This window comes from Streptopelia decaocto (assembly GCF_964273445.1).
Source record: "Streptopelia decaocto genome assembly, chromosome: 9".
In the NCBI taxonomy this organism is placed as follows: Eukaryota; Metazoa; Chordata; class Aves; order Columbiformes; family Columbidae; genus Streptopelia; species Streptopelia decaocto.
In genome coordinates, this window is record NC_138664.1 from 6,208,220 (window position 1) to 6,231,921 (window position 23,702).

The following is a 23,702-nucleotide window of genomic DNA, read 5'->3' on the forward strand; positions in this document are numbered from 1 at the left end:
ACAGCACTGGTTTCAATGGGAGGTGGTCACTAACATTTGCAATTTGAAAAGATGAACTGAGACATCCTTGCTCCCCACCGTCTGGAGGCAAGTTTATTCCTCATGCAGTATAATCTCCACCCCACTAGCCCCACAGAAGTTCCTATTTTCCAGTCATGTTCTGCTGGAGCAAGAACCTGGCTTACTGCTGTGAAGTTTCAAGTGCCACAGCTGATTAAATAAATACAGCTACAAAAGCCTCCATGTTGAAGCATTCCTTAAAACATAATCTCTTTACAAACCAAACCCCAAATAAAATCATATTAACTTCCATACTGAGCTAATTATCTACCTGCAGCAAGAAATAAATATTTTTCCTTTTATCATCAAGCTGCTGTTCATTGTGTGTCCTAGTAGCAGCTGAGACTAAGAAAGATTGAAGAGTTGGTTCTTGCTGATGCTGGGTCGACATCCCTGTCTAATGTCATTCTTTCATAACAAATCTGTCAGAGTTCATGAACAGCATTACAAAAGAACTGCCAAGGAAACACACACAAATACAGGCAGAACAGGAAACCAGTAGCTAAAAGTCTTACCAATGGGACAACAGTCATGTTCTTACTGCTTCTTTAACTCCCCCTAAACAGAAATACTTCGTCTGGTGGGAGGGATAGCATCATCCAGCAGCTATCCGGCATGCTCAGAAAAGGGAGACACTACAGCCACAGCCACAATACAGATTATTCACTATTTCCCTAAGTTTAAAGTTTTGGACAAAGTCAACAGCTCTAAGCGAGTTAAAATTCCATCCAGAGCATCTCCTAAAGCTCAGTCTCAAGCACATATCTTGTAAAGGAGACTACATTACATACCTACATCTGCAGACTGAAGGCAGTTTCAATCGCATTCCAGAACAACAGAGCAAAGGAAGGACCGGAGTGGTTTTGGCTCCAAGCAGAAGAGAAACAAGGATGTCCCATAGGTATCTAGTTCATTTTAGGAGTACTTATGAACATTGTGAAGAGTTTCCGTAGAGCCACGCCACTGCCATAACATCAGCACTGCCAGCCAACCTCCCATCAATCAACTAACCAGCAAAACCGGATTCTCCAATACTTTTTGGAAGGACTGTAAACCACACTGTATACACAAATAACATCTCTCAGAGGGCCTCAGACGTCCCCAAACCACCTTCTCAGATAGTCGGAACAGGGGATTACAGTATCTTTGAGTCCCCAGTCTCTTTAATTCCTCATCACACTTACCCCAGAAGACCTGAACTCTTCCTGGCCATACCATTGCTGATCCTTCAATAGCCTTAACCATCCCAGTCACTTCTCCAGGTTTGGAGGGAGCTAGTCTGCTCTGAATTGAGGGACAAGAGCTACTTGTGCTTTTGATGTGACCTAGTATAATAGAAGAGGTTTGTAACTGCTTTGCTTTTGAAGCTGAGAAACCCAAGACTATCACAAAGATGTCAGTAAATCCACCCCCCGGTACTGTGAGATTAAAGATTTAGACATGCTGTGGGAAAAAAAAAAAAAAAAAAAGTAAAAAAATAGAGGTGGTATCATCCAGATCCAAGCACCACCACTCAGCAGAATCAGAAATTTTGACAATCTCCACCTACTCCTGAAGCAACATCACAGACCTGCAGCCATAGCTAGCTGGATTTCCCACATCCCACACTAACAGCCTAGACATATCCTCATCTCAGCCCGTGCCTGTACATAGTACTGCAATAAAATGAAGTGGAACGAAACCAGTACATCTCATTTTTCAAGTACTGCAATTCATCACAAGGCTTTTGGCATAGGCAATATATAGTGTTCTATACATCCTACAGCAAGTACTCTACAGTTAGTCATAAGTAGGTGCAGACTCAGTAGACTGACCTCAACAGTACGCGTTGCTTTAGAACAGATTTTGAAAGAAAAAATAAAGACACGAGGGTAAACTGCAAAACAGCTAAAATAGGTGTAAGAGATAAAATTTACTTACCAAGAGTAGATAAAGTCAGCCTAATTTGATATCTATCTTTGACGAGACAGCTGATTTTTTTCTAGATAAGGGAAATGTGATAGAACTAATTTATCTGTACTTCAATCAAGCATTTGATACGGTGTCATATGGAAATTACTAGCCAAGCTGGAGAATGTGGGGATTAGTGTAATAATTGCAAACTGGGTAAGAAACTGGTTAAAGAGGAAGTGACAGGATTTGTGCCAGAAGAGGAATTATTAGTTTGGAAGGAAGTTGTGTGTGGAAAATCTCCAGCATGTTTTTGAGACTGATCTTATTTATCTTTTCATTAATGACCTTGGCACAAAAAGTCAGAGTATACTAACAAAAATCTGCTGAATGTGTGAAGTCAGGAGCTACTGCCAATAGCAGGGAGTTTGGAATAGCTTTCAGGAGCAACAAGATGTTCTTGAGCTCTGAAGAAATAGAAATGTGATGAAATGTAATAGTTAAAGAGCACGGTTATGCATTTAGGGTTTAATAAGAATTGCTGTTATGAGCAGGGGCTTATAATTTGGAAATGAGTATAAGGACACCCTGGATATATGAGCCCATTAGAGGATGAGGACAAACATAATCCATCAAGGTGACGAAGCCATGAAAAGGACAGATCAGGTCTCAGGAAAGCCACTGCATGGAGAAGGGAAAGTATGAATGTTTTCATACAGGGCTTCACCTGAACAGCTGCGTGCGATACTCAGAAGGAACAGTGGAGAAAGGTGCAAAGGAAATCATCGTAGCAGAGATGTTTCTCATGATGAGTCTTAAAGATCACAGTTTTGTCACCTCAGCAAAATGATGGTTAAGAGGTGACTTGATTGTTCTCCGTAGACACACTGGGTAGGGGAGAAGTAAACACTGAGGAAGGTAGAGAGCTACTTATGCTAAAGAACAAAGTTGGCATGAGGACAAATGGCATGAGGATAAAACGTCCATGAATAAATTGCAACTAGAAATTAAAGGACAGTTTTTAAGCACTGGAAAATGAAGCTCTGAAATATCCTCTTGGCAGTGATAGGATGAACAACCAAATGACTTTGAAAAGGGAGCCTGACCTGCTTATAATGGGACTGTTAGCCTCTGTTCCCAATGAGGAAAGGGTCTGAAAACAGTGATCCAGCAATGACTGTAGTCCTATATCCCTACATTCAATCATAGATAGAATGGAAGTGAAATGAGAAATAGGCATTCTAAGCACAATGTTAATTAGCCAGGCCACAGCAGAGCAGCTGCCCCAGCTTAAGCTGAAAGTCCAAATAGTCTTGTATCCTGTGGCCAAGGGAAGAGTATAAGACTACAGCAAAAACACAGTGCTAGGACATCCAGATCAGACTCAGACTCCCACAACTTGAAGTCTAGAGATTTCATAAGCTAGTAGTGGTGCTGCTGGGAAGTTTTATAGCTCTTAGTTGATTTTGCTTCCGTATATTTGCCTAGGCACATTTGAACTTATGCAAACCCTTAGCCATCCACAATTATCCTGGGAAAGGAGTTCACACCTACATTGAGTAAAGAATTATCTACCTGCATTTGTTTTAAGCTTGGAGTTAAAAATCAGCATTGTAATTTACACTTAAAGTCAGCTGTCAGCAATTATCCCCAGAATATTACCCATCTTGATGTCAAACATGGAAAACACCCTGTAGAAAACAAATAAAACAAGAAGCCATAGAAGATAATGCAGAACAGCAGCAAGCTGGATGGATGTGTCCATAGGCTTACAGCAAGCCAGATACCTGGTGCTTGCAATAATATCAGCACCTCTTAACACCATACGGCAAAGCAACAGCATCTTTTCTGGTATCAGAAGATATAATGAGATGAGTAAGCCAGGGACAGGAAGACAGAGAGAAAGAAGATAATAAATTGTGCATGAGAGCAAGGACAAGGGGCGGGTAAGAGATGGGAACAGGAGGAAAAGTTTAAGAGCACAAGAAAGATGACTTGATGAGCCATATGCTAGACCAGAAAATTTGATAGCATGCCCAGTGAATAACTCTGCATTTGTCTCAAGAAGGAATGGGGGTGGGAGGGGAAGCAATCATTTAAAAACCTGCCAAACCTGCCCAGATGCCTTCCTCTGATTTTCTGTTCTTTGTGGTAATACATTAGTAAAAAACTTAGCTGTTTTGTCAATCCCACTGTATCTCAAAGGAGACTCATTTATATATTTCAAAAAAAAATGATGTATAAATAAAGTTGCCCTATCTTAAAAGGCATAATAATAAATGCTGCTCTATAATCAGAAAACATGAAAAACTCCCTGTAGTAGCAGTCGAGACAGCCACTCTGCAGAATGGAAATCTTTGAAGTGTTTCCAAGTCAGCAGCTTGGATATCAGGGCAGGAGTACAACTAGCAGACAGATCGACAAACACAACTTCCAGATCCTGTGCTTAGGAACCAGAGCAACAAAGAAAAACTCTGCTGCCCAAGCCAAAGCACAATTGGATCAGCCAGTAAAACCAGGCTGCTAAAAAGCATAAACAAAAGAGTCTATGGCTAGGTCACCCTTTCGGATCTGATCTACCAGGACAGCGTTAGCTGCAAATCACTGCAGACAGAGGAGACTGAAAGACAAGATCTCTCAGGTTTTCTTCTCCACTCTGATCTCAAACACAATATATCCTCTTCAAACTATTGAATGAAAGCTAATGACTTAGTGCTTCATTAAATACCATTTCAGACCTGATGCCTGATCTAGTTCCCAAAGGCAGTCACACCTGCATAATAAAGATACAAAGCACTATTTTTATAGAAATATAACAAAAGATTCTGCCCCTGTCCAGCAACCCACATTGCTTCAGCCCATGATCCCTCCCTTTTGCCCTTCACCCTGCTATTTCTCAGTATTCTCACTTGCTGCTGTCATGTTTATTAATATCACAAGCAGTGTGGGACAGGGACCATGCAATATGGTATACAGCATCTAACACAATGGCAACTCTGAGAGTTCAAGGTATTACAGTTTACAGGCTTAAAGTCCCTAAAATTCCACAGCCCCTCTCTCTAGGAGGAATTAAGTGCCCTCAATTGTACATATTGTCTGGCTGCATTTTGCCTCCAACCTCTGGAACTCGCACTTAACTACTGGAGTTTATACAGTCACAGAGCACCTCACTCAAAAGGCAATTTCACATTTGACAACTGAGACACATTTGGAAACAACATGTAGGCACCACAGCAATAGGTGCTTTATAAATCCTACCAGAAGGTAGATCTTATCCGAGGCAGATGCCTTGAATAGTCATTTCCCTTGCGGCCCAGAAATATAGATCTTAAATATGCAGACACTTGTGCAGTGATTTGTTTTGTTTTAAAGGTTTAAAACCAGTAGCTTCACAAGTTTGGAAATATGGATGGGCAAAACCTGCTTATGCTGCTGGCATTTTCATAGCACTGCTAATGTAAGGCTTACACAAAAACACCCATCATCATGTCCACTTTAATTCCAGCTTGTTAGCTAGACATTTAAACTTCTGCTCAAAGCAAAGTCTGCTCACAGCCTGCAATGTTCCACACACTGCCAACAAGTGGAGTTCAGAGATCCAGCTGTTGTGCACAGATGTGCTTTCAATTTAATGCTAAAGGGAATAAAAAAAAAAAAATCACACACTCCTTTCCTAATGATTACTTCAATTCCAGTGACCAGCTTTTCTTTTTTTTTTTTCTTTCCTGGAAGAGCACATGCTGACTTTAATACAAATATATACTTTCTATGGAACCTATTCTCTGTGATGCAATTCATTTTGCTCAATAGAATTAGTGAGGAAACAAAAAATGTACAGAAATGAAACGCATGCTGAACAGTATTTCCTACCCACCTTTGAAGATTTCTATAGGTATTAGTGGTTAGAGGAGGGTTGTGAGAAAAAAATGTGTTCACAGGCAGCCAAGTCAATGCTAACAGTCAACAAGACTGAACAGCAAATGGAGTAATGATTCCCTGCTTTTTGACCCTACAACAGATGCAGGAATTAATTTTCACTTATCTTACATTTTGGTGAGCTAAAGTCAATGTGTTCTCCAAAAGATGTGCTGCCACTCAGAGAATTTACATTAATAGTTGTGCTGCAGAAGCCCCAGTGTGAGGTTCTCTCTTGCTCCCACAGCTAATTCAATAAGTGTATCTCAGTTCCCAGGTTCGGCTCAAAATCTTCACTGTAGCGTTTTCCAAACATCTCTGCCTGCCTGGGAACCTGTTAGGTTAAATCACCGAAAAGGTATGGCCTTGCAGCCTATTTCATCTCTGCCTCTCAGAAAGAAGAGTCGCTCCAGGGTTATGCTACGGGCATCCTTACAAGTATCCTACTCTCATCTGCAAGTGCAGAAGGAGAGACAGCTGTATTCTAAAAATTCAACCTATTCTTTACAGCTCTAAATTAAATTAGCTCCAAAGAAGAAACAAAGAAGAACAAGCTACAGGAAATGCACTGAAATCCTTGCCAAACAAATGCCCAGGCATTTCTTACAGCACGGTGCAGAGCTGGCACAGCTTGCTCAGGCAGAAGCCATAGCTCAGAAGATTTCCCATTCCTGTCAGCTCCCTCTCCAGGGTCGGATGTCACCAATATGGCTGAGGCAGGCTGTGACAGCTTGTCATTCACATCAAGATGAAGGGGCTGGAAGGATCGCAGTCAGACAGGATTCTTAACAGATTCATCACCCAGGCAGTTTCAGGCTGACAGTGTGAGAATCCAGCTCTCCCACCCAAGGGACATGTGTACAGGGACTGAAAAAGGAGCTTGATGTTATTATCCGTGATTGATTATGAGGAGTGGTGAGGATACACAGAGGCCACATTTGATAACAAGCACCAGCACAGCCCAACAAAACATCTTGTACACAATTAAAGCATGCCCATGAGCGGAGTTGAATCCCCCTCTCCTTCTCCCAGAACCCTGTCTTCCAGTCTCACTCCTTAGTTGTCAGTTTACTTGGAACTTATCAGTAGATTTTGCTCTGGAGACCTCAGGGACTAACACGCATGTTTTGCTTATGGTAAGGTAGTTGCTCTGTGCACAGTGGAGAGACCCAACCCCATTCTACTCACTTCTGGATCATTCTGCCTCAGACTTTCTCTGAACGCTGTGTACAGCCAGAGTAAGGGCAAGGAGAGGGACACAATTCATGTATCTGGTGAAACACTGCACCACAGAATCATGGAATAGTTTGGATTAGAAGGGACGTTCAAAGCTCATCTAATCCAACCCCCTGCAATGAATAGGGACATCTTCACCCAGATCTCAACAGGGCAGCTGTGACTTCTGTCCTCATCAACAGAAACTGAATTGCAGGTGCTTTGCCATTGGGGAGTCTCTGATAGTGAACTATAAAAGGGAAGGTAGAGCTTGGGGGTACACAGAACTTTATGATGCCAGAAGATGAGCCTGCACTCATACTATATTGCCTGCAAACAACTGCATGATCTTTATTTTATGGATACTATCAATCTCTGGCAGTGAGATATTCAAGGGCAGCTTGTGTTGCTTTCAGTCCAGGCAGTGAGGTATCTAACATGCCATTGCTTGTGCCCAGAGCTATTTCAGAGAACAAAAGGGAGGCTGGTTTCAAAGTAATCAAGGCTAAGAGCTGTCGTTCTCCCTGACTACTGGTTAGTACAAACCATCTCTAGAGCAGCAGTAATCTCAGAGTACATCATCTTTAAAAAGCACTTTGTAACAAAAGGTGCTCTTGAGCTGTAAAACAGCAGTGTTTGAAATAGCCACCTTCAGTGCATGTAACTAGGCTGCTGCAATGGAAGGGAAATTAGAGTTTTAATTTCAGCCATTCCCACAGTCTTTACTGCTTAGGATTTTGAGGGGTATTTTTGGGGTGGGAGGGGTTGTTTGTTTGGTCTTTTTAACCCAAAAAAAAAAAAAAAAAATTAGTTTCCATGAAAGACATTTAAGATATGCACAATTTAAGAGACTTGAAAAGAACATGAAATGTGAAGCTGAAGGACTGAGAAAAACACCATCTTCCCTGAACCAAGAAACAAGGTTGACTTGCATGACAGCCTTTTCTTTATGCAAAAGTCAGATACCTCAAAATTAAAGGAAAAATAACTGGTACCAAACACAAGATGAAAAACTGTGTTTGTTCTTTGTAATCTAATGGTACTGTTTCCATATTACAAGGCTCTAGAAATAGATCCATCAGTCTAAGTTTATATGGCACTTCACCTTCCCCTCTGGTCCTATTCAGACAAAGCACATCCATAAAGTCCAGCCAAAGGAAATTTAAAGCTTAAACCCTCTAGGGAAGAGAGCTGGCTTACAGAATTTCTTTGACTATGCCAGAGTAAGAAGCCGTTTCATGGAAGTATAGCTGCTGGAACCATTCTCCCTGTGCTGCATGACAAGATGCAACTTGAGTGATTGTGAACTGGCAATAACGTCATAAGATAACCCCGCAGCCCTGCTCAGTTCTGTCTGTTGCTGAGTGTCCTGTTACAGTCTGCCTGGAGTACCAGGGCCATGGTTTGAATATGTAACTTTTTACACATCAGCTGCAGCACTGACAGCACAATGTTACATCCACATTTGCAGCAGGGAGCAAGTGGAATAAGGTACAGATGCCAGTTAATCTTCTTGCATGCAATACTTTCCATTTATCAACCCCCACAGGCTTCCCAAGTAGGTAAGCATCATTTTCCTTGTGAGGCAGTTTCTATATATTGCACTTACCTAAACCCCAAAATGTGGTGGCCGGAGTTAAAGCTGCTTGAAAAGCTCACATGCAAGTGGAATTTCAACAAAATATATAGAAAAAAAATAGGCAGAATCTGTCATCACTTTTCTCCTGTTTTTCAGCTACTCCCACTTTTCTTCTCTTCCAATGATTGTGTTTTCTCACATAGGTACTTAACCCTTCAGCACTGAATTTACTGTTAATTGAGCACTTTACAGTTCAATGGTCCTAACTGATGCTGCCAAATATGAACATGCTTGGAAATACTGGGGCGTTTGTTTGCAAACCATGTATGTACACAATACTGAGCTTAACTGCTACTATTAAATCAGTCTCAAATTGAGAACAACACAAACATGCTTGAGAAACACAAAGTATAATAACATTCTCTTACAGATTCACATTAGGCATCTTGACCTGAATTTAAAAGGCATTTTTATATCTAAACATGCAGCTGGCACTCAGTAGGATTTTTCAAAGCCTCTTCATATACTAAGGCCAGAACTACCTTTTAACTGTATGAACAAGGCCTTTAACCTGCCAAGAGGCTTTCTGCTGCACTTACGTTCCCTTTCATGTTCACACATCTAAATGTCTCTGAAAATCAAGACGTTGATTCAGAAAACTCAGTCCTCACTGACCCATGTCACTTCAGTCAATACCAATTCATATGAAATTTTTCAAGTCTGTCTTGTATGCAAAAGAAATGCCATTTTTACCCACTGTGTGCTGTTGACAGAACTTTAAAACACATGTAGCATGGTGCTAGAATCGTAATATTGACTAGTTTTGCCACAAGCAAGTAAAGCACAAAGTATTTGGGAAAATATTTTACAATCACAGGGCAGGGAGAAAAACTTACTAACTTGCCTGGGATTTTGAATAAAGGTTTAGTAGAGAAAGCACCAAGCTGCTATTCATCTCCCCCTGCCGCTCTGTGGTTTGTGTCTCACTTGACAGGTGGGAGGAGTAAATGGGGCTGCTGCTGTATGGTGTCGTATACAGAGATTTTTGCAGGAAAGAGCCAAGGTAAAGAAAGCACACAGCTTTCACTGCCCTGCAGCAGCTTTCTGGACACAAACTCTCCAAGCTGTGATAGCAAAGGCAGAAGAGTCATGAAGAGTCATCTGAGGACATGTGATCAGGTTTGAACTAAAGAGGATGAATGTTACAAATGAGGATGTACCTTCTGCAGAAGCTGTCTGCATGTATGCTGGGCCACCATCACAACAGACCAGAGCAGCAGATGCACCACCACTCAGCCACCTGCTGTGGATTTGTCCTTGTCTCTGCAGCTCAAGCAGGACAGAAACAGAATGTCTTACTGCAGGGAAGGCAACCACCAGGCTGCAGGTCAGAGATGAGGCTTCCTGCAACCACGGTACCTCAAGAGGGTGTTGATCTCTTCTCCCAAGTAGCAAGTGATAGGACAAGAGGAAATTGCCTCAAGTTGCAACAGGGCAGGTTCGGATTGGGTATTAGGAAAAAATTCTTCACAGAGGGTTATCAGGCATTGGAACAGGTTGCCCAAGGAAGTGGTGGAGTCACCATCCCTGGAGGTATTTAAAAGACATATAGATGGGACATGGTTTAGTGCTATAGTTGGGTTATGGTTGGACTCTGTGACCTTAAGGCCCTCTTCCAACCAAAATGATTATATGGTATTTACCATTTCATAGGCCAACAATGGGCTATATAAGATGGAAACAGGAATGGCATAGGTAGGGGTCTGAGAAAGAAAGAGAAGTAAGTTTAGTTTAGTAGCATACCCAAGAATCAGAGAAACAGTATTCTCTGATAGCTCACCAACCTTGGCTTCCACGCAGCACTTTGCCCAGCTGATGACTGAGATTCAACATGCAGAGTGCATTCAGACTTTGGGAGGACAAGCAGAAAGATTTTGCTGCCAAAGTACAAAGCAGGCAAAGAAAAGTCTCAGGTTTCATTCCCACATCTGCAAGCAAGGAGATTCAAGAGCAGCCACAGTACAAATGGCCTCAAGTGCAACACAGGTCACTACAGCATCATGGAGCTTGCAAGGCTGGTTAAAAGTCAGCATCTGGCTGCTGTGGCCAACCCAGCCAATTGCAGACTAATATTTTCAGTTACAAATATATAATTCCTTATTAAGCAATTATCTGGTCACATCTCAGTGCTGGTGCCTGTTCTTCACAACATTTAGCTAGAAGATTTAGAAGAGAAAAAATCAGTAACAAGCTAAAATGCAACTAATATTGGGTCAAATTCTCCTGGTATTTGCTGTTCAAAATCTGCAATGTCACACTGCCATAACTGCAGGGGTTTTTTGAAGCAGTAATTTGCAAAAGCCTAACTAATACAAGTTCCTATATTTTTTCCCCTCTCTCCTTTCATTGGAAAGCTTCCATCTGATATAATCAAGCCAAATTCCAGGATTTGAAAACAGACCATATCAAAGCCAAGGCTGGTAGAACTTGAGCTGTAAATACAAGAATGAAGCGGTGGAGATAAATAATTTAAAAGCACAGTAAACATTATGAGCAGGATGGTTCTCCCACATGCCCTTGTTTTTTCTACACAGAAAAATCTGGAAGGTGGTGAAAGCCAGAATAGCCACAAATATTTAAGTGCCATTTAAAACAACAATGAAAAACAAGAAGAAAATGAAGCTTTTGAGTAGTCAGTGAAATTTGTGCCATTGCAAGTTATGTTCTATGGTCCACAGAGCCCAAACTATATCTCATTTAACACAGGAAAGAAACATGTGAAGTAGACGTGCCAGAGATATTGGATGATTTTTTTTTCTTCTGCAATAGGCTGGCTGTTGCTTCAGGTTAATGGTAAGAGCTCGATCTCAGAGCCATGACCTTTCCAAGGTTTACACTTCAAGGGGAGTTTCCACTCCCAACCCCAGAGCTGCAGCCGTACTGGAGCCAGCAGCCCTGTTCTTCCTCACCAGCCACTTCCTCAAGTTTTCTGGTTTTCCTCTCCAGGTTCCAAGTCCTGTCTCTGAACACATCCCAGAGCAGCTCAGCTCTGGGTTTATTTACAGATTTTACTGGCATTGCTGCCATTCCAAGTGTTGCCATGCAGATAAAGAGCCTGTGAAGAGCCCTGCCCATATCAGAGAGCTCTGCTGCATCTGTAGCACTGCTGTCACTAAACCTTCTCTCCCTAACAAAACTCCTTTCACCCAAACTTGGTTAATACTTTAGTATTTAAGACTTCTCTTTTATTCCCCATAACTAGCATTCCAAAACTACCCAAAAGAACCTGAAAGATATTTTGAAGACTGGAGCTCACTCTCATGCCCACTGAAAATGAGCCAGCTGTGTCACTTCTGTTGCTAAAAGCAGCTGTCCCACCGTTGCTAAAGCTGGTGCAGCCCCAATAGTGCCATCAGGACAGGGAATCCTAGTGTGGAAAGGCTGTTGCTAAGGGCTTTGACACCATGTCATATCACTCCACTCAGGGCAGGTCTAATCACTGTTTGTGCTTTAAAACAACTGATAGTTCTAGAGCCCGGGCTTACACTTTACCCGCTAGTACTGCCAGTGCCAATGGAGATGGAGAAAAGCCACAGAAACTCCAGGAAATTCTTAGGGCTGTTTTCCTTGTGGAGGCAACACCTGCTCAGGGCCAGCATTGTGCAAAATTGTTGCTCTATAAGCTCTGCACTGAGTCTCCCTTTCATTGTCATCTCCATCAAATTTCCCTTGTCTACCTTTGGACTGAAAGCTTCTGTGGGGAGGATTTTACAGCTGCTTTCTTACACCCTTCATAAGGGGAACAGGCTTCTGGGTGGGAGGAGAAATGGCAATAAATCAAATGAAAGGCAAAGGAGAGGAGATTCCTGAGCTCTCATATGCACTGACACACAAATGAGTGCCCTCAGCTTTATCTACCCACTCTCTGGCCTCTATCACAGATTCACGTCATTACCCAACTCAATGATTTCTGAGGACAGAGACTTTCTTTGTCTCCTTGACACAGGAAAATAGATGCAGGCAAACAGGCAGGGCAGGCAGCTGCTTATCACCTCCACAAGCAAACTCAGATAGGCTTTGCTTAGAAATCCCTTCCCTCCAGTCCCAGTCCCCCAGGGCTGTCCAGCTGATGCTTTCTGAAAACTTTGGCACTTAACATCCACCTCAAACTTGCATACAAGGTCACACAACCAGGTTGCTCAACTCTCTCCTTGCTCTGCCAGCACCACACTTGCTCCACAGCCCACTTCAATCACATCCTGCCCAAGCATAAAACCTGTCACAAATTCTGATTTTTCTCTCCCCTTTCTCATTTTCCTCCTTTTCTATCTCTGCCCTCACTGAATGTCTCAGACACAACTGACCATACCTTCACTACCTTTGGGAAAGCATCAGAATGGTGCAGTTTTAAGTGTGTGCATTGAGCATATGAAAAGTCTGATCTCTGGTGACTTGTACAAAGTAACACACCATGTCTCAGATTATCACTTCAGATATGAAGTATCTTTAGCCTTCTATTTTCTTTACTCTTTATAGCCCTACCACCACCAGTGAGAGCCTTCTCTCTGCATCTCCAGACCAGGAGCAGCTTGCCTACTCCTCATCTCACAGATAACCTATCAACTTGCAGAAGTTATCCCAAACCCTTAATTTCTTCCTAGATTGCATAATATTTCATAATCCTTGCAGCTCTGTTCTCACTTTTAAATTTTGATTTGTTACATTCTGTTCCTTCTGTGCTACTTACAGAGTGCTTAGCATAACTGGTTCACACTAGTCTCAACCTATTCTTCTGTGGGATCATCATACTCCTCAGCTACAAGGAATCATTAACATTGATAATCCATTTAACCTTAGAAAACATTCTGAGATGCAATTGATGTATGAAATCAAGTCCTACCTCCCATTTGGATGGGAGTGACAGTGATGTCCCCAGCTACGTGGGAAATAGGCCTCCAAACTTCTAAGAAGCAAAGCAATTGCAATGCACTGAGGCACCCAAGTGCTAGCTCTAACCTCATTAGCACAAAGACCAACAGTTAGACAGATACAGCATCATGAATAATACTCCCAGGCTGGATAATATGTCCTAAGAAGCTTTGGTAGCCCACACTGGAAGCAATGCTGCAAGCCTTTGTGGCTGTTAGCAGAATGAGGTAAATTAAATCTAGGGTGAAGAGACTCTCCCACCCAACATGTACAGCGTTTCCCACAGTATAAACATACCAAAGCCATCACATGAGGTCAGCCATGAATCGCATCTGCCATAGCTACCGGGTGTGAAAAGTCAAGACCTTGAGAACAGGAGCGCCGTACCCTCATACCATCTTTCCAAATATAACACACTAGCTCAAAGAGGAAGAAATAATGGGCAAGCAAAGAAAGGCCTTCAGCTGAAATCACTGCTGCTTTTTCAAACTGTTACTTCTACCTGAAATAGAAGTAAAACATAAGCTAGACCCAAAAAGAAAATAAGCAAACAGCTTTATCAAAAATAACAGCCTTACTAAGTGGGACCATTTATAAACCAGTTCCTCTCTTCCCATGACATATCCAGGTAAGCTCAGAAGGGGATTTCTCTTTATATGATGTTAATTCACCAGGGGTTTTTTTATGCCACAGAGGAGGTGTCTCTATGCTTACTCTTGCCATACCAGAGGCTACCAAGAGATGGCACCAGGGCTTCTGTGTGCAACATGTTTGTCCGGCAATTTAGAACAACCTTGGTATATGGTTTTCCTCTCTGCCTCATCAATTCCTCATCTATTTTCACATCTCATCTGAAAGCACCTCTTTTCTCCCTTGCCTCTACCTCTTAATTTTTCAATTTCTCTCTTCTGCTGCTATTAACAGTACAGTGCCAGTAAAGTATAATTCTGCAATGCAACTCTATTTACTCTGCAAAGCAGCACTGAGATACTATCAGTCTGAAATGAGATTTTTATAACTTATTATTAATATTAGAACAGGTCATTCTTTGAGAGAAACCACATAGACCGTAAAAAGAACAGAGGAGAAGGAACTGCATAAAATTGGGACACCTTTGGCTCCAAGATTATTTCTTCTATTACAAAAGCTCATTGCATTAAATTTGAACACTGGGGTTTATTCACTTATCTCAGTGATGTAGCCATCTCTGCTCCATGTTATCTGAGATGTTAGTCAAATTGAAAAGACACTTGATATAAACACAAATTTTAAAGACAACCTTTTTTCCCTTTGCTGCTGGTATCATCTCATTCAAAACAGTATTTACCAGTTTTACTTCATAGGAATTCTAGGCTAAATCCCATGTAGATCAAGGCCAGATGGGAGGCATGTCATTTAGTTGTGACATACCTCAAAAGAAATATTTCAGCCCCTTCTGTGAATTTTCTACAGGGATCAAATGAACCAAATAGCAATTTGAGAATAAGCAGGCACTAAGCATTGATTAATTCTGACCACATTCCAACAGAATCATGTGTTACTTTCCAATTAAATATCCAAACCACTCAACATGATTAATGGCAAAACACAGACTAACAAGAGGAATTAAGGATGATTTGCGTTTGATCTCCTATCAGGAAACATTGCCAAATAAACAAAGGCATAAAGCTGTAAAGCTGTATGTGGAGCATTCCTCAAAAAGAACCAATCCCAACAGCCACCAACCATATCAACTTACAGAGAAACTAATCACCATGTTGGTGGTTTTAGTTTCTTCTCATTCTCAAAATATTGGCTGGCAATGGCCATGCAACACATTCTTCTGTTCAAGCATAGAGCAGCTGAAAGTTTAGGACAATCCAGGAGATGGAATTGCAGCAAATGTATATGGTGGGCTACCAGCAAAAAGTTACACAGGATTAAAGCTGAGGAAACTCTAACTGCCTGCACTGGGTCTAGGACACATTTGCAACTGGATCTCTTCCATGTGTCTCTCTATCATTCTTAACAGAAGAGATAATTCTAGTATTCAGGTCACCCCTGCTACACATCTCCTCTCTTTTTGTCTAAACCAGACACAGCCCACTGCTGTTCTGATTTCTTCTGTTGTTGTTAAGGTCACAGGAGATCACTTTTACAAGCATTTGTTGATGTGGCAACTTGGGCACTTTTCAACACTACAGGCTCAACACTTACATTTTATCCTGCACTAAAAGCGCTAGTTCCAGTATGAGAAAACAATCTCTCTTGTGTGCAAACAAAATAAGTTTTAGAGAAAAACAGAGTTGTTATATATATATATATTTTTTTTTTTTTTCCCCAAAGTCTATTTTGAAGCAATATACAGTCTCTTAACTTAGATCTTCAGCACATCCAGGGCCTTTGTATTCTCCTTGGTCAATCTGACACAATGGCTGATTAAATACAGACCCACCAGATTTAGGCTTTTAGCTTTAGAAGTGCTCTCTTGACCACCTTGACATTTCTCTCCTCACTTGCATGAGATCTGCTTTCAGTACTCCAGCAAAAATCTTCCTCTCAGCTCACACTGTGACAGAAATATGTCTTATAGGAATCACCTCCTGACCATAGCAATGGTGTCATCATTATTCTTGCATGTTTCAGATTCATGAGTCACTCCCCACCTCAAATCACCTGCAAGTGCACATCACCAAAGAAAAAAACAAGTGGTGTTCTCATTTCCTCCTGGCTTTTGAGCCCTTAAACTAGTTGGGAGAAGACTGCATTTTCCAAATCCCTCTCAGACCATCTGCCTGACCCAACCTTAAACACTCATCACACGGCTTCCAATTTACCCACTCCAGACTCATCCTATGGTCAGATAGAAATCCACTTCCAAGTCACCTCAAGTTTCTAGAGGCAAACATTTGATACAGGTGAAGAGAACATTGCTTCTTTCTGCCTTTAATATGTGAGGAGTTTGGATAACAACCTCAGATGGAGTAGTTATACGAGAGGATTTCCTCTCTTCAACAGAAAGAGAGATTATCAGCAAGCATTTGAGGAGCTGGAATCATCTATTAAGCACCAAATGTGAAAAGAATTGTGATCAAGTGTCAGAAGTAGGCAATGCTGGACATGAGCAAAGGCAGATAATTTCTGAATGTCATATTTTCTACTGAATTAATTTGGCACCATTCCCAGACCTTTTTTATTCACTTTCCACTTTTAATTAAGTAGTCAAACTTTACTGGAACAGCCCAGTGCAGAAAGCCAAGTTTTGTGAATATTCACAGAAAGAGTTTTTAACTGTGACAAATACATTTTTTTGTTGCAATCTCTTATATGAGGTTAAACTCATTAGCCAGCTCTGCACAGCATGGTAAATAGATGTACTCACAAAGAACTTTGAGAAACAAGACATTTAAAAGACTCTCTAAATTGATTTTAATACAACTGCAGAAATAAGACTGCCGACCAACCTTTTAACAACAGCAAAATATAATTTAATGGACTCAGACAAAAATCACACCATCATTTGCCATTTTTCTAAAACACCGGTTTTCCTCATATGAAAGAATTGTAAATTCTGGATTTTTGTTTTCATTCACTTTGATAATCTATTTTCAATTTGAGGAACCCTAGAAGAGGTCTGCACAACATGCAGCCTTCAAAGCCATCATCCTGGGGACAGTACCTGACGCTTGGCCACCCGGAGACAGTCATGCAAAGAGACCCAGCGCCTAGTTGGCCAGAGAGCAAAACATCTGCCACTGTCACATTTCACTTCTATTTGCACACAATACATCCAAACATCTCTCAGAAGAAACAAGTTGGGAAAACGAGCAAGGATGCTGAAAGGGACACTGGAAAGTAGAAGGGCAGAAGATCAGGAACATATTGGGGAATAAGTAAGGTGGAAGGTGAAAGGAACAGGGGTCATTAGGGATGTTACATTAGAGAAGGTGTTGATGGAGTGAAGATTTGAGCATCCCACACAAACACTCATATCAGATATCCCAGTTACTGGTATAAACAGAGCTGAGAAAAACAGATCATCTGGATTTATTTTAAACTGCCTTTTTAAAAGGTATCAGAAAACCTTCTCTGCAGCACAGCATCATGAGAGTTGAGCAAGATAGTCTAGAGTCTTCATCTCACTTGGATTTCACAGTGCTTAACTCAAGAGTTCTCTAAACCTCAGCAAGTTTTACATTTTTTCGCTTTTACTTCAGATATGGGTAATCCTGGACAGATCCACACTGTTATGGCACCAGCAACCTGAAGACCTCAAATGCCTAACTAAGTCCAATAAAGTTCGTGAGTCACAGTCTCAGGGGAATCAGAGCTACCTGGCACATATCCAGAGAGGGTCACTTGGAGCATGGGAGACTATTTCTAAATAACCCAGGGCTTTGCCACTGGGAAAAATAAATAGAACTATGTATCTTGTTTCCACATCTTAGCTGGCTAAATAAATAGCTCTCATAGTGCACTCTCCAGGGCAGATTCTTAAAGTGACCTTGGTTCTGCTGCTGCCCAGGACAGGAGAATACGGGTGTATCCACCAGAGAAGTGGGTGCGTTTTCAATGCTGCGTTCCTGGCAGCTGATTAAAGAACAAGGGTAATCTCAGCCCCAACAGCTGCTGGCTGTTCCTTCCCAGCAGGAGGGCAAATCATGGTGGCACATACTTATGAAGCAGAGAAAAGGTATCAAGGACAAATACAAAGGGAGGATCAGAGACTTGCCAGGAGGACATTGGAGTTTTCTTCTCTAGGCAGGTTACAGACTAACATACACTTCAAGTTTCCTACCAATAGCCAAAAAGATGTTTTTCTGACCATCTAACAACACTAAAATAAGCCACTCCAGATTTCGGCATAGCTATAGCAACTTTGGGAAGAGCTATACCAGTGTCAGATGACCAGGAGCACGCACTGAATGAAACAAAACATACATCCCCCTTTCTTCTTTCTCCTCCAACTCAGCAAACACATCCATAAGCTCCTCCTGCCATAGTCACCCAACAAATTTTTAACTGGAGCAGCTCAAAAAAACAGAGGACATTTTCTCACGTACCCACCTTCATTGTCTGATGTGCTGTAAAGATGCCTAGGATTTTCAGACCAAAATTATCCCAGGCATTCACTAATGCTGAGAAAGAAGAGCTGTAACCCACCCCTTACAGCCTGGTCTTCTGGTCTCAGGACCTAAATTCTTGTCAACAACGTGTCTTGAAGCCACATTCCCCAGCGGGAGCAGCATTTCTAAATGAACTGCAAACAAGCAAAATCCCTACTGACTAATTAGAAACTAGTGTCTTTAAATAGGTTGCAAGTGTTTTTTTCAACACAAAACAGGTTTGTGTGATTCTTCTGATGTAAAACAGACTGTCTCCACTGAGCCAGTGACCTTCTCATCTGCTCCTAGTTATTAAATGAAAGAAGCAGCTTTGAGCCCTAGGCAGGCCAGCTCAGTGGCTACCAGGCTTCAGCTGATTTATGGTTCTTGCTCATTAAACCAAGTGTAGGTGGGGGCCAATTCACCCTTTTATGTGAGCTAGGTCCCAGGAAATATTTATCCTCCATTTGCACACTCATACAAGTATGTTTTAAGGATTTTAGGAAAAAAAATGAAATGAGGAAACAGAACTAGCAATGTGTAAGCTCAGGTAGACAACAATTCATGTATAAGATACCTTTTTCTCCAAAGGGAAAATAAATCCATGCTTTCCAGCAGGAAATAAAATGGCTTATTAGCAATAAAACTTGGCTTATTGAGAGAACTTTTGAGTTTGAATTTTCAGTTGCGTGTGTGTCCCCCAAATGAAAACAAAAAAAAAAAGGTCCACAGAAGAGTTCAAACCAATTCTTATATGTTGGATAAAGGGAAGAAAAATCCAAATGTTGCATATTGACAATATGGAATCATTGAAATCAAAAGCAATGTGTTTCTTCTCTTTCCCTTTCAGCTTAGAAGTGAGTATTCTAGACCACTTCACAGCTACATTAGAACAACCCTCAGCAGCACTAACTGCATCTCCAAATGAACCTCAGCAAAAAGCCAGGCTAGAAAAATATGTGATAGATACCAGGTTTTCCACTTCCCTCAGAGGAAACAGCAAGAGGAAGAAGTAGCTTTGCACAAAATTCATTTTAAAAGCCTTTATGCAGCCAGTGCCATTGCTTAACAGAGAAATTATACAGGCCCAAGTCCCATGACGCACAGATGCTGACCTATGGGGCTATCACAGTAGAACTAACACCAATCTAATTGCAGCCAATGCTTCCATAGGAAGGAAACCCGGGAATTGAATGGAATTTGCTTACTTAGCTAAGTGCAGGCATCAACCCATCATTCACTTTTGGTTTCCTCAAGTCAAGCCTAGTTCTGGGTCTAACTCATCCTGGGCAGCCCTGTCTTACATAAAGCAGTTCTCCAGGCTCCCTGAGACTTAAAGTTATAACATGAGACCTGAGGAGAATCTTGGAGAGTGATCAGATATCCTAGGAATAATATCCTAGTGATAATATTCTTTGAGCTCAATAAAATCCAGACCTCTGTGGAAGAAACATGCCGATCTCATAGTTTTGGACAGACCCTGTAGAGAAATCACAGGTACTCTGGCTAAGACAGAACTGATGCTGTGAAGCAGTTCCAGGTACTTAGCACTATAGTCAAAAGCCAAAAATGAAGACGAAAGTGAATTGGCTTCCATGAACAAGGCAGCTGCAGGAAGTTGTGCGTCTGCTGGGCCCACTCACTGTCTTATTTAGCAGAGCAAACTGTTCAAGTTTTTTTTATAGCTTCAGACATGTAGGCAAAAGAACTGGAAGAATGCTGTATTTAGCAAACAACAGTATTGTGTGCTGACGTGCAAGTTCATCACTTGTGGTTAGTGGAGAGTAATCCAAATTCCTTCCTATGCAATGAATTGTGTAACAGGTGATATTGGAAGAACTAGTATCAGTCTTTGATGGCAACAGCAGGATGGACATTGTTTGCTAGTGCCCTCATCCAAAATGACTGGTCCCCACTTTGCCCACAGATAAGCAAGTAGTGGTCAAACTGTTGCACCACATCTGCCCATCTACTTCTCACCTACATGTAATGCTCAGCCTAAAGCTGCCTCCTCAGTAATCACCAGCCATGAACCTTACCCGTGTCAGGTTCTTGCTGAAGCCAAAACTGACTGAATGTTGCCATGTCATTGCTCAGATGTGCATCAACAACTAGGGGCTGTGCTCCACAAGGCAGTGTATGTCTAAGGGGGAGAACTGGCAGGTTCGGTGTTGCTTGAGCAAATGTGATCATGTGGACACAGGTCATAGCAGTAAATTCTTCCCTGTGTTTGTAATGAGCAAGCCACAGAAAATGCCCTTCTGTGGATGTTTTCCACATTACAAAGTTTGCCTTAAAAGGCATCTGAGGACATGGTCCGAACAGACAACTTGAGGACTAATGTTCAGCATTAAGATGGAGATATAAAATGGACTTGCTGTCTTCAGAAAAAAAATATTTGAAATATTTAGGGTGGGCTTAAAACCAGTCACAGATTAATATTAGTAAGAACTGTCATACTTCAAAAATATCATGATGACCTGGTCACAACTGTCTGCAAAAGGATGATGGGGCAGCACTGCCACGATTCCACTGTACCTGCCCCCGAGCTGGTGGTGGCAGGAGATTCTTGCTAAGGCGTAGGCAGGAGTGGTTTGTCTGCTGCCAGCACATGCTTCTCAAAATCCAGTCCTGACTGGGAAATGAAGGACCATACCTTGCAATCAAACTGCCATCACTGTATAGGGTACACTACAAATATATGGCCACCAGCATGAATCATATGATGAATCACAGCATTAACGTGTCCTTCAGGGAACTATTTCTGCCTCTTAAAAACCCTGCAGATTTAAAGTGAGTGGAAATTGTGCATCCATTTCTGATTTCTTTGCTTCTTCAAGTGGAACCAAAATTTTATTTCTTGTGTTCTGGAAAGATGAGTTCCCTTAGGGCTACTGCCTACCTGACTGTCCTGACGTGTCTCTTGCTGTAGGGGGTGATGACTTTGAAAAGCAGCTCCATGGCTCCGTTGACGCCAAGAGTGGTTCCTGAGGTAACTAAGCCAATAAAAGAGAAAAGCAGTCAGATCTGAAGCAGAGGGCCTGCAACGTTGTTTAGAGGTGATGTGGGGAAGGCAGTAGCTGCACCTGGGGCTAGGAGCCGATTTCTCTGGGCTCCCACCTGGGCTTCACAGGTCATTTTACAAACACAGAAACTGAAGCACAAAGCTGTCCATGGACATAACCTGAGCCAAGCTCAGACACAAAAATCAGATCTCAAATCCTGCAGTTCTTCCCTGAAGCCCCTTTTCCTATAAATATTGTACTCTCCAGAGAGCAAATCATAGTTAAATAGGGTAATATCCCGTTAAAATGACAGGGCTCAAATTCATCCCACATTCCCCACAGGCAACTCCATGAGGACAGTTTATTTCATAGGGGCATTGAGACCAACATTTTCTTTCTGTGCTATTACTCAGCAGTATGGAAGTGGGGGTTTTGGGGAGGGGTGCTTCTGAATGCAGCTTAATTTCAGCTAGGCCAATTTTACCTTTAATCCTTCGACTTGCTAAACACGCTGGGAACTTTACAGATAGATTTTGCAATTGATTCCAAAAATGACCTATGCATAACCCAAATGCTTAGCCAGGCCTCCCCACTGTAAGACAGGATTTCTGTGAAAAGGAATTAATACGGCCCTGAAATATTAAATGCAAGTGAACAGGGTGAAAGGATCAGTAATCAACAGCAGCAAGAAGCAGACCTGGCTGCCTGCCCACTGCTGGGATTTGGCTGTTTTGTAAATATCTCCCAGTGGGTCACCAGAGAGCTGCCAGAGGGTCCATCATCTCCTGCAGCCCTACCGTGTCCTGGCCAAGTTGTCCTGTGATGGAAAGCTTTGCAAGTCTTGCCAGCTACTTTTACAGTAGCTGGTAATTCATTAGAGACAGGGTGGTGGACAAGGCTGCTTGAACTCACCCTGCTGCAGAGCGGGACATGGGCTGCCACACACAACTGGTGGCAGAGATTGTGAAGGGAGCAACCCGAAGCCAAGAACTGGTGCATGAGATTGTGACAAGGGCTCATCTTTTCTGCTTTCATAACCTAAGCACTCTCAGAGGTTTATACACTACTGGATCCGCTCTAGTTCCACTTCAAAACAATTTTTAAGGTTGGGAGCATGTAATCTCCTAGTTTGGTATCACATCCACACAGACCTTCACCTAACCTCCTCTGCAGCTTCCCAGCTGGGCCACAGAACCCAGAGTCTAAGTTACTCCTGAAAGCGGGAAGCATATCTGGAGAGCGCTGGAGATACCTGGAGAGCAACAGATGCTCCAAAAAAAAAGCAGCAGAGGGCGAGTTCTAGGGTCTGACATTAACCGAAAGGAGGCCAGGCTGCAGTGTGCATCCCAAAACATCTGCAAAATCTGCAGCTGAACTGGGGTGCAGGTGCACTGAAGCAGGGAGCAGGGAAGGGTGTAGATCATTATTTTGGGTGGGAGGTAGCACAGGGTCACTACACAGCTGTGAAACCGAAATAAAGGCATGTTTCAGCTTCTGGCCTTGGCTGCATTTTCAGTCATACTCGGCCTTTCAAATACTACTTATCACAGGGAGAGGAGTTGAATGTTGAGGCTTGGCTGCTTGCCTGAGAAAGACCATTGTATGAAGCTAGATTCTGTACGAATAGAAGGGACCTGCAGGGCTGGGTGCCAGGAGTGCTAAATCTTAGGATGCACAGAGCAGGCTGCAGACAGGATGGTCATCGAGAATTATCTGCTGGGTGAGGGATGTGGGGAAGGAAAGGGTTAGAGTGAGCAACAGAAAATATGTGCTGACAAACTCAGTGCTCTATGGCAGGGAAAGCCTGTATGAATCTGTAATGATCCTGGCAAACAACACTGGAAATCCCATTGCTCAAATCATTTAATATGAGGGCAATGTCAAGCAAGAAAAGCTGTGAGAGTACATGGAGAGGGGATACTAGACAGAAGACCAGGATCTAATAGGTACTTCCTGAGGGACCTTGAATAAGTAACTGACTTCTCTCTCCCTCTGTTTCTCCTGCTCCGAGGATCAATACAATCA

General features: G+C 42.2%; 1 protein-coding gene across 1 annotated transcript in view; it reads right to left on the bottom strand.

Annotated features, from left to right (window-relative positions):
- The window catches only part of AGBL1 (AGBL carboxypeptidase 1), a gene marked incomplete at its 5' end in the record, with an annotated part of 274,207 nt that overhangs the window by 228,588 nt on the left and 21,917 nt on the right, over positions 1-23,702 (bottom strand). The window contains one exon of the mRNA XM_082060702.1: positions 21,575-21,668. Within this exon, the coding sequence (XP_081916828.1) occupies positions 21,575-21,668 (94 nt within the window). The remainder of the gene's footprint in view (positions 1-21,574; positions 21,669-23,702) is intronic.